The sequence below is a fragment of the Dermacentor silvarum genome, chromosome 4, assembly GCF_013339745.2.
Source record: "Dermacentor silvarum isolate Dsil-2018 chromosome 4, BIME_Dsil_1.4, whole genome shotgun sequence".
Classification (NCBI taxonomy): domain Eukaryota; kingdom Metazoa; phylum Arthropoda; class Arachnida; order Ixodida; family Ixodidae; genus Dermacentor; species Dermacentor silvarum.
The window spans coordinates 144169128-144181261 of record NC_051157.2 but is presented as its reverse complement, the minus strand read 5'-3'; the positions used below and the strand labels follow the sequence as shown (position 1 = coordinate 144181261).

General features: G+C 46.5%; 1 protein-coding gene across 1 annotated transcript; it reads right to left on the bottom strand.

The window, feature by feature from the left end:
- Window positions 1-992: 992 nt before the first annotated feature.
- On the bottom strand, window positions 993-2008 carry LOC119450714 (gamma-interferon-inducible lysosomal thiol reductase). Its single transcript, XM_037714236.2, has one exon. The coding sequence runs from the start codon at window positions 1910-1912 to the stop codon at window positions 1211-1213; it is 702 nt and encodes a 233-aa protein (XP_037570164.1). The 5' UTR covers window positions 1913-2008; the 3' UTR covers window positions 993-1210.
- Between the last annotated feature and the right edge of the window lie 10126 nt (window positions 2009-12134).

Below are 12134 nucleotides of genomic sequence, written 5' to 3'. Positions count from 1 at the left end.
CATACATATCTCATCCGCTTCAAGTTGCACGCGCACGTGCCCGGACCACGACTTTTCAAGCATAATTTTTTATTAGAACATCAAGGCACTGGAACGGCCTTCCAAACGCCATCGCAGCCATCACAAGCCCACCTCCCTTTACCGAAGCTGTTGTCACCCATATATCTCAAAATGAACGCCTGTTTCTAATGTTTATTTTATTAACCACCCCCTATGTAATACCCCTCCAATAGGGTTCTTAAGGTAATAAAGTGAAGTGAAGTGGAGTGAAGCATAGCGATGAGTACGTCCGGGAATAGGAACAAAAGAAAAAGGGATTATTTTACATATTTACTCTTACTTCAGAAATAAAAGCCCACTCCATGTAGAAGCACTTTAAATGTCCGAGCTCTCTACATGTATTATCACGCATCAGGACACGTCAGGACGCGTCCATGCACCAAAGGTGTCCTCTTTTAGAAACGTTGTCTTCCCTAGGTGCCTAGACCAGGGAATATGATTGTACCTCGGCCACTCATAATCGTCCAATCGTTCGCATAATCCCACCCATACAATCGCACCATTCCGCCGGACTCCGCCTCCAATGTTACACTTTCCCCCACATATGAGGTACCTACGTAGCCATTTGGGAACTTGAAGTCGACACAGTTCCCATGGAAGTCCTCGACGTTGGTCCCTTGCATCCATTTGTGGGATCTACGCGGCGTTCAGCTTGCAGCGACCCGGGAAGCCAGGCCTGCGCGGTTGTTACCAAGTCTACAGAATCCGGTGGTTGTTGTCACCTTGAGGGCAGCTTCTTTGTTGACTCGATAACAGTCGGCCCCAGGGCTGCGTGGCCGTCTGGGCGGGCGCTCATGAAGGGGCTGCCTCGTGGCAAGCACCTAAGGAATGTCCTTTGCCGTTTTGAGACGTAACAATGCACACATTCTTGTTAGCATGTAAATCAGGAACAAAAAAAAGCATCGACAATTTTTTGCCAAAGAAACTACGTGTTGCTTCGCAGGTTAAAAAGAAAGGAATGTTTATTTAGCTGATACAGGCAGGGATCCTTCCGCCTTTAGGACACTAATTTTGTTTAACAGATCCTTTTGCGGCTTGTATTCTCTTTTGTGGTATTAAATTCGAACATTTGAGACCTATATATGAGTACGCTAAAATGGTATTCGTTCTACGTGAGACCTGCCATTACGTTATAACTTGAATAGGAAAATCATGCTCTCTGGTAAGAAAAGTGAAAAGCGGCACTTTTAAAACACCGACCTCCGGTCGCCGCATTCATGCAGACTTTAGGTGGCGCCGGTTCCAAGAGCTTGCAGACGAAGTGAAACAGGTCTTCCTGCGCCATTTCTTGCATGGTTTCGTTGTGATAGCCATTAATCTCTACGTAAGGCACATATTCGATTGGAGGCTGGTGACCCTGCGTCCTCTTGCCCATCTCGTACAAGAGCTGAGTGCCCTCAGGTCCCTGGCTGCATCTGTTCAGGACAGCCCAGTCCGTCCCCACCTTCCGAGCACACGGCTCACCAGCTTGGGTCGGATCGGGCTGGCGGAGCATGCATGTGATGAAATCCAGCAGTTTCCTGGTCGGGTGCACGTACTTAACAGCGCACGTTTGCACTTCGTTGATGAGACACTCGTCGGGACCGTGCTGGCACTGGAAGGTGACCGTTCCGTTGGCGACTTTCATGTCAGCATTGCCGAATGGTAGGAGATCCAACTCCAGGTATTCTTCTAGCTTTCCGAACGTTGGCCACAGCTGGCCAAGGATGAATTCGTGGCAGTCGGGACACAACCCTTCATAATAAAGAGTCAGGTTCACCGGTTCAGCAGTAGTTGGCGACCTTGACAGTGCGGCAATAAAAAGTATACATGAATAAATACATCGGCCATTCAGCATCCCTGTCACTTTCATGGCTGCACCTGGTAGGCTTTTCGGCTGTTCTCTCCTATCTGCCTAGGCGCTGCTGACGGCGTCCGGTATATCGTTGTAAGCGACCCTATAACATCTCCCGCATACCGATAGCGGTTATCGCCTAGTGGCCTTCCGTTCGGAGGAACGCTCTTGAGAGATGAATCAATGGCTGAGTGTCCCCGGATGTGCAAGCTCGCAGAGGTGCGTATCGTGTTTTATCATATCACTTGCCAATCACATGCCGCCTGGGCATGAATGTGGCCTCATAGAATGATGTTGAGAGCTCATCGTGCTCCGTAGCCTCGCCGGCTGCTTTCGCGCTCTTGTATTACCTCACTGATTTGTAGCGCTGAAGTTTCATTTTCTTGACCTATTGATTTTGAGCTTTAGTATACCCAATAGGTTACTTAACGTTTTCTCAAGCTGAAGATATACTTCAAATCAGATAGTAATCGTGACGGGTGTGTTACGTCCCGATGCCATTACCTACTTGTACTCGTGAAAACAGGGTTACGGAACTGCACCTAATTCTCACACAAAAACATCCCCGCTCAAGCACTCCGTACAGAGGGTTAACCAGCAAACCTGAAACGTGCGGCTCTGGTGTAAACCACTGGGGTAATCCGGAGCATTCATTAAACTCTTTCTCAATTATTGGTTGCGTCTTTGTGTTTCTTAATGAGGTTACACCCACGTTCGGCTGCTACGGAGAGAAACGTCGTCACCGACGGTATGCCTGCAGTCCGCCGTTGTCGCATTGCCGCTTGCGATTCTTCAAAATGAAATTGCTACAAAATTAAATCTGTCCGCCACGTAGGACAATTAATGGCTCATACCCCCTTAAGCATTGCCTCATATACCCCCGTAAATGCGGCCTCCCCATTACGACGACAGAGGAGAAGTGAAATTCTACGCTGGAATGATGAGCGGCAACGGAGCCACTGTGGAAGAAGGCAACGAACGCGGGAGCAGTGGCACGAGCGCGTTCTCGCGGTTGCACCGAGGTGCGCCAACGTGCCAGCTGTGGAAGAAGATGACGACGCTCGAGCCATTGCTGATGATGATAGCTTCTGCGCACATCGGATGGACGGATTTTAGCATAAAGCATAAAATCGCTCCGTGCAAAGGCATCTAATGTGGCTGCTGCGAACATGGTCAAGCAAAAACTCGCTTATCTCCGCAAGTGGTTGAGTGCGCCTTCGTAACCTGAATATCGTAGTCTTGAGAATCATATCTAATTTAATAATGTTGTAAAAAACAGCGCTAGAAACACGGACAGACGGAAGAACACAGGACGAACGCTGACTGCCAACAGTTGCTTTATTGTGCGTGCGCAAATATATAGCCTGAAATGGAAGGGAGGAAAGGAGACAAAAAAGGGTGGGGGGGGGAGGGGGTTACATGCCGATCCCGTTTATCTTTGAGCGGGGATATTCGAAGAGGCGGACATTAGTAGCTCGAGATATCGAAACACATATTGAACTGATTAACAAAAATTCATTGTTTAGCTTCTTAGTTAATTACTTTACGTCCCATATTGCAATTGATGAGTTGTAGCCAGTGAGCTTGTCAGGCCTATCCACTGGGAATGAATTTCCAGAATGACACCAGTTTGGAGATATGCGCCACAAACTCGCCGTAAAAATGCACTGTTTTTCCACTTACTTTTTTACCAAACTGATGTTTTATACATTGACGCACAAAAGTAACTAGAACGCCCATGTATGTCGTCCCACACTTTGGGAAATAATATCCCGAAACTGGTGTCATCCTGGAAATTATATTCATGTGGATGCACCTTGCACACTCACCGGCTACAATTCGTAAATTGCAGTATGTGTAGTAAAGTAATTAACTAAGAAGTAAATTGGCGAATTTTTGTTTATTAGTTGAATATTTGTTTTCATTTCTCGTGCTACTAATGTCCGCCTCGTCGAATAACCCAGTTCAATGATAAGAATTATGCTACCTGCCACAGGCGATTTTTAAAAATTCCGTAAAGCTTAATTTTGAACACTCGGTATATTACAATGACTGGTCAAGTAGTCAAGCGTGCCATTGCACTTGGAGCCCTCAAAAATGCCCTCTATCGCTCCTGCTATCATGCAATTGAACGTAGCTACAACAGCCAAATTCAGCGCCTTAGATCAAGTGGCTACCTGGAAGACGTACTTTGTTCCTTAAGTGAAGTTCTTGCCAAAGAGATCCGAACTCCCAGGGACAAGGCAAGGCATGAACTCGACAAAATAAAACTACCCGTTATCCCATACGTGCACGACGCTTCCCACCACAGAATAATAAAAAAAGCAGCAGGGCGAGCTGGTGTTTGTGTTATTTTTTCGGTCCCCAAAAAACTCGGCTCATTATGCAGAAAAGTGAATGCCAGCCATCCCTACAACACTTCCTGCAGCAAGAATCACACCTCGCGCCCAGTGCAGTGTATAAAGGATGTCTACTGCGAGCAGTGTTTCCAGGTCCGACGAGGTGGCGTAGCCAAAAGCTAGAGAAGCTGTAGCCCAAATGTAGCCAAACAGAAAAAAAGTGCAAAATACTTCGTAGCCAAATATAGCCATTTTTATTTGCAATTTTATTTGTGTATACCTTTTCACATTCGACTACGGCAGTCCTTTTTTGCACAACCCGTCGTAACAAAATGTCCGTGCCGCCGTGACGGTCGGCCCTTTACATCAGCAGCAGGGACATCATGCTTGCACACAACACTTTTTGGTTGGCCCCGGAAGGTCGTAAGTTCCAGCGAAACGTTGCAGAGGGCGAATCGGTGCTTTTATTTTATGGCAGATAATACTAAGTTATTATTTTTAGTTATTTACAGTAATATTAACTACGAACTCTGCTTTTTAGCTGTCATGAACACAAACTAATGTTCAGCGTCATCGATCTCTCACGTTATCTCTGCCTATGCGTAGAAGTTCAGCTGTCCAGTGATCTGCGACGTGCTCACAGCTTCTTTTTTTTATGAGCAACTTTCGCGCTATGATATCTCGCGTTATTTGTCTCATCATCCAATCTTGTTTTCTCGTTGTTTTTTTTGTTTTTTTAATTAGCTTGGCCCGGATTAGCTGGGACACACACACTATATATATATATATATATATATATATATATATATATATATATATATATAGTGTCATTTTACATCAACCTGGCCGCCACCATAGGTCTCTACCACGCCAAGAACATGCGTTAAGAAAAGGGACAGACAACAGATGCCACTCACTGTCTGAATCTGTGTAAGCGGAGCTTTAAAAGATTACTGCACAAACCGACCCACTAGTGTAAGAAGCGCGCAGTCGTTTTCGGCGACGAGCACTTTCCGAACTAACTCGCTCGAAATGGTAAAAGCCGCGACGGCGCACAAAGAGCAATGGTAAACAACAAATTGATAACAGTGGCAATGCTGTGAAAACCAGTTACTGTCAAAAAGCAAACCATGTTGATGGCTAATAAAGTTTTAGAATAGGGGCCCCTAAAGTTTGTGGCCCCAAAGAGCTTTGCGGGTGTTAGCATTGGGGCATGCAGGAATGAAGAGTTTTGGAATAGGCGTTTTGCGTTTGCGGATAGCGTGTTGCGTTTGCAGCGTCACTACGGCGTCAAAGAAAAGCTGTTATGGCATGGTACGATAAACTTTATTCAGGTCCTGAAGATCAACCTTTAGGATGATGCAGGCGAATCCCACGTCGGGACAGAATTTGAGAAGGGGTGAAGTATACCCCACCTGCACCACTAAAGCCACGTGGGGACAGTAATGTTTAACCTTACCGCCGTGTCATGGGCCTTCTGGACGGCCTGTACTTGATCTAAAAGCACTCCACTGTGAAGCACTCGCCGCCACCAGTCTCTTTCCTTGTCGCAGTCTGTGAAAGCCACAGGACATTGCAAAAGCATATGATCCAGAGAATGATGCCATTACACTTCTCGCAGTTGATTGGTACCTCTCTTTCTGGATATAGCTTGTTAATAAAGTTTGGACTAGGATACGTTCTTGTCTGTAACAATCTCAGAGTCACCGCTTGAGCTCCATTGAGCTTAGCGTGTGGCACTGGGAATTCCCTTCTGTTCATGTAGGTGTTATAAATATTAAAATAAAATATACCATTTTCTGATAAGAAAAGTAGTTTAGACATTCGTGTTTTCGCCTTCAATTACAATTTACAACCAATTCTATTAGCAGCATGCAGCTTGTTGCGCTTAGTTTTGAGTAACCAACTTTACGCACCTTCACCCCACAAAGTCCATCCGTGATAGGCCTACGAGTCTTGAAATCGACAATTGAATTCGGAATCAGCGGCATTAATGAATCAATCTTCATTACACATGTTAGTCGGGAGAAAGCGATAACCGCAATCACTTCTAGTTTACAAACTTCACGCGTTACCACGAATCGATCCCAGTTTTGTGCTATGTTAGAGCCGTCGCTTCGATGGGCGCCGCCATGTTTGTTGACGAAAGCTTTTGAGGTAGCTTTTAGGGCTCCGACTAAATCAGTGAAATAGCGTGTCCGACGCAAAACCCAAACACAGTTTCCGTCTTGCGCATGCGCAGTGGCTTTGACGCTATTTCTTTGAGGACCCAGTACGCTTGAGGCCCCCATTCTAAAGTCTAATAATTGCTGGGGTTTTACGTGCCAAAACCACGATATGATTGGGAGGCATGACGCGGTGGGGGACTCCGCATTAATTTTGGCCACCTCGGGTTCGTACACCTAAGTACACGGGTGTTCCTGCATTTCGCCTTGATCGAAATGCGGCCGCCGTGACCGGGAATTAAGCGCGCGTCATCGAGCCAGCAGCACGACACCTCACAAGCTAAGCTAACACGGTGGGCGAAGTTCATGTGACGTGGTGCACTGATGTCATCGTGGCAAACATGTTTCGATATTGGCAGAATTTGCCCGTAATGTCATCTGCATCGATGACGTTACGGGCAAACCATCTAGAAGTAAAAGCACCTGAACCCACCTTTGGCTCGGGGTCTTGCTGCCATTCTTTTTTATACATTCTCGCATACTTGGCCCACTTCCCCATGTTTGGATTCTCCTCTCTGAGGAGGATCCGATCTTACGTCCAACCTATCGAAATGAATCTCGAATCTAAGCACGAAGAAAACTTCATCTAGCAGGAAACGGAAAATGGCAGTAAAGCTTCGCGCGAGAAACGTGGAGTAGGTCGAAAGCTGTGCCCGGCACGATACTTCACCCAGAATTGAGACATGGACATGAATACACTGGGGCGTGTCATCCACCCGGCTTCCCTTTTTTCATGTGGGCACCCCGATCGCCCGACGGCCCCGACCCTATGTTATTGCTCTTACTTCGTGAGCATAGCCATGTTAGTACAGTGTACTGTGAGAAACCCACTACTCCCAGGTTCATTCCGATGCCCGGGGATCGGGTGCCTAACGGCCAAGCAGGGTGTAAGTTTAATTGCATCAAAGATCAAAGACACCGGCACAGACAACAGCGCAGAGAGGGAAGTAAGAGTGGGGCGGGGGGGGGGGGGTCATTTTACGCACGCAAACACGCACAACCACGCGGCCGGCTCCGCCAGCTAAAACACAGCCTTCGAGATTTGCTTCTACCCGATCAGAGCCACCTCAGGAGCTTGGATTAGGCCGCCACGTATAGCCCAAACACAGCCAAGTCGCAGATTTTCAGTAGCCCAAATATAGCCACATAGCCAACTCGTCCAAATCGACGCCAAAAATTTTTCCCCGTAGACCAATTTGGCTATATATAGCCAAACCTGGCAACACTGACTGCGAGATCTCCACCTCGCGTGGCAGAACGTACATCGGCCAGACCGGATGCTGTCTCTACGAAAGATTGGGTGAACATGCGTATAGCGTTCAAAACAAGAATGGAAGCAATCTCGCTATCCACTGCGCCAATTGCGGGTGCAGGCCAGTGCTTCATGATACCTTAAGGTACTGTGCCTTTATCGAGACAGCCGAGCACGTTAAGTTTGTGAAACGTGCACGATGATGCACATAGGCCCGTTATGCGTCAGCTCCCCTTACCTCGTTCTCACCGACAAGGAATACATATCTACTTGACTAATCGTTATGTGATTCTTAGTTTTACCTTCAGACTCAAGCGCGACTGCCATGTAAACCTCTTCCCTCCTCCTCCCTCTTTTTCTTTTTTTACAGCGAAGCTATATGGACCCTTTTCGCGGAGCAGTCTGTTTTAGAGAAACGAGATGGCGCTCACGGCGGCGCGCCATACCTCTCCTCAGCGACCGCGCCCGATTACGAAACCATTACCGCTTCTTCCTTGATTCTGTGCGATCAGCTGTCAGAAATGCAACTGAGTTTTCGCTAACGCACTGTGCTACAATCAGGCTAGATTGAATCATGTGGATTGAAGACGTGTGCAATAGCTGGCTGCAAAAATAGTGACTGGCATGTTAAGGAAAAGAATGAATCTGTGTGACCAAGTTCGCGGACCGCTGCTGCAACTGTCCGAACGTGTTATCGGCACTTCGTGATGTATGGTTTTCCTCGAGGATACAGAAATTTGCTCATCCGCCTGCCTTGTATCGCTAACCTTCAATGAAAGGGCTTCATCCCCATGCAGAGCATCGGCAAGAGGGAGTACCACTAGTTAAACAATGACAAGGGAGTAGCGCCGCTTCCTGTCATAGTAAAGTTCGCGCACGTTATCTCTACAAATCTATCCCAAATGGCAGGAAAACTTACGTCCATTCTATCGCGGACGTATGCGATAGAATGGGATAGAATGCGATAGAATCTATGCGCACTGTATACGCACAATAAATGACGGACTACACCTATGGCGCATGAATGGTCGAAGCTGAATGTTTCGTGACGGTCCACAAGAGTAAGCGAGTTACTAGCTGTAATATATATTCGCTACAAGGTATTACAATGTACAAAATAGCTACGTTTCAAGCATTGTGCGCAGCAAGAACAAATATATCGGAACTGAGCACACCCGCGAGCGATTAGGCAGAAAATAATCAGATAGTGGCCGCACCGAGTAACTTCACTGAGTCAGAAACTGACAAGCCACTGCTACAAAATATTTGCTGAATAAAGAACCAAGAGCAAAACACACTAATCGCGACTGAATTCATAATCGGAAAGCTTGGATAGCTTGGAATGCATATTTAGCCCCGCTTTTAAAACAAGCACCATATACGCTGCGTGCGCCGTTTGGGCATAGCTTAATCAGCTCCGAAAGCGCGCTTGCATGTTCTCTGAAGCTGTGATCAAAGCATGTTCTCTGAAGCTGTGATCAAAGCTTCGTGAAGTCTACCTAGTCACCGTCTACGATATCTCCGAAAACAGAGGTTTTCTAAGCCGCGCCGACGTCATACACTTCCATTGTAAACAAGGAGGCAATGGAGCCAGTTGAGGCAAGCAATGGACGCGTCACCACGTGATCAAACATGGCAGCGCCCACGGGATCGGCGCGAAAAGGGTCAATATCTCTCGTTGGTAGGGAAATTTCATGGCGTAAACACAAAACGCCAGGTTAACCATTGAAGGCAAACGGCATATCTTTCTTCGCAATCCGACACACACACACACACACACACACACATACACACACACACACACACACACGCACACACACACACACACGCACACACACACACACATATATATATATATATATATATATATATATATATATATACTTAGTGACGTCACCACGCTTTCATATATAAAAGGGAGACCCGTCAAGCAACTACTTCAGTTCATTCTAAGACTGCCATGGGTAGACCACGGAAATTAACGACACCAGAAGGACAGCGTGAATACAATGCCCGACCATGTGTTGTGTTCAATACAGCTTCGCTGGAAATTCACGTTCGCAGGGCGCAATGGCGGAAAAATTTTTGTCTCGCTTTCTCCCTTCTATTTCAAGCTATATATTTGTGCACGCACAATAAAGCAACCGTTGGGAGTCTGCATTCGTCCTGTGTTCTTCCTTCTGCCCGTGTATTTAGCGCTGTTTTTGCACCATGAATGCATACCAACGAGATCGCCTTCAGACCCTTTAATTCAATAAAATTACATGGGAGAAGCGTTATGTACACCTTACGTGAGAGGTTGAAAATATGGACGTAGAATGGCTATTTGCTCTCTGCACTGATACTTGAGGACTAGATGGAGCCATCCGTAAAAGCCATCTGCCATTATGACGAGGTCGAATGTTTTTGATCCACGTTTATGTTCCCGAGTGTATAGTTATTCCTCGACAGGTTTCACCGAATTACCGTCGTTATCCTGTTACAACTCTTGTGCAGCATGATCGAGGTAGCTTCTTCTTCTTTCTGGGCTTATACGTGCCAAAACCAGTTCTGTTTATCAGGCACGCCGTAGTGGAGGGCTCCGGATTAGTTTTTCACCACCAGGGGTTCTTTAACGTGCGCTACAACGCAAGCACACGGGCGTTTTTGCATTTCGTCGCCATCGAAATGCGGTCGCCACGGCCGGGATGATCGAGGTAGTTTTACACGAAAAATCATGAAAGTTATCGCCACATTAACAGCGAGATCAGCGCACCATTACCACATTGTACGCACGTAACGAACGCTGAGGTACATTCTCAGACACAAGAACCAGCGACTTATGTGGAATAAATTATTGCAGATATACAAAAGCTGCCGAATCCAAGCACTGTGATTAAATTTGATAATTGCTCGCTGCCACTGCTGCAGTATGTGGCCAACTGATGCGAGCCCCACTACACGGTCGGAATTGTGTCGCGAGAGATGTATGAATATTGGCCAAATGTGGGCAGTGTGATTCGATTCGACGATTTCCAACAGGGCTTGTCGCGTTGTGGTCACCTGTTTGTTAGATTTTTGTGAGCAATTTCGCCAAGAGTCGTGGTTTTCTCATTAGCGTCCTATGATAGTGCTTTAGTGTGCTCCCCACCGCGGTGTGGCGCTGCTAATCACGAGGTCACGGGATCAAATCCCGGCCGCGATGGCCGCATTTTGATGGGGGTGAAATGCAAAATGGTCCGTTCCCGTGCATTGGGGCCACGTTACAGATCCCCTGGTGGTCAAACTTATTACGGAGTCCCCCAATACGGCGTACCTCATGACCAGATTGTGGTTTTGGTACGTAAAACCCCAGAATTCAATTCAATTCTTCAGTCTCGTGTGTTAGTCATGGGTTGCAGTATTAAAAAAAATCAAAGCGCCTTTCTTAAAGAAAGATGGTTGAACGCGAAGCTTTCTCCCATGCAAACTGAATCAAAGTCCAGAGCCAACGACCAGGCAATGAACCCAAGAAATGCTGACCGACCCGATGCGATGCATATGTGATTTGATTGCTTGATTCGAATTGTATATTTTGAACCTTAAAGTTGAATGAAAACACATTTCGTTAATTTGCATAGCCTTTATTTTAGATTATGTAGCCGTTGATTACACGCACACACTCACACTTTCACGGATGACTCTACACTTGCACAATATTGCCTTGTGATCGCTGCATGTAGTAGACGGTCAGAAGCTACGGAAGAATACACGGGATCGGCTTTACGGGGACGATCGCGCTCGCCCTTACGTTCGCCTACAGCAGCCTCTTCTGCCGTGCGCTGCATCCGCGGCCTACCCATGGTGACGGCCGGGAATGCATTGCGTGATGCGCATAATGCAATGTAGATATAGGCAGTTCGTCTGGGTAGCGTGGCGTTGCAGTTCCCATTGTTCTTATCGGTACAAATGCGAATGTAAACAGTAGTGTTCTGTGATACGTGATGTCATTGTTCTACTGTGTGCGCAGATGCGCAACTGTTGATCTATTGTGTAAGTTGGCTTTCCGGCAGTGAGTTATCGGCGCTCACGGACGAATCAGTGAGACAGAAAGTTTCGCTTTAATAGCGAAAAATATAGAGCACTACGTGCTGTGAATTTGCAAAAATGATTTATTTCTCAATCCTATGCTGTATGAACGACCATGTTTCGGTCAATTTATTTTTCCTATTATAGGGGCTCTGCAATGTGAATCGATGTGGTATCAAAAAGTTCGAGAAAACAACGGGACAATGTCATTCGAAATAGAAAATCCACGAACTCTCATCTTGCGTACTCTTGGGATCGTAAGTTCCAGAACCCCGCATAAGAAGAAAACAGATCTGGTTGCGTCAGGCTTTGCATTAATTCACTATGGAAGGCATACATCTCCATATAAGGCTCATACTCAATAGCTGGTGGTAAAA

Coding starts and splice junctions, on each gene's coding strand:
- LOC119450714 (XM_037714236.2), bottom strand. CDS start 1,912: ATGAAAGTGACAGGGATGCTGAATGGCCGATGTATTTATTCATGTATA.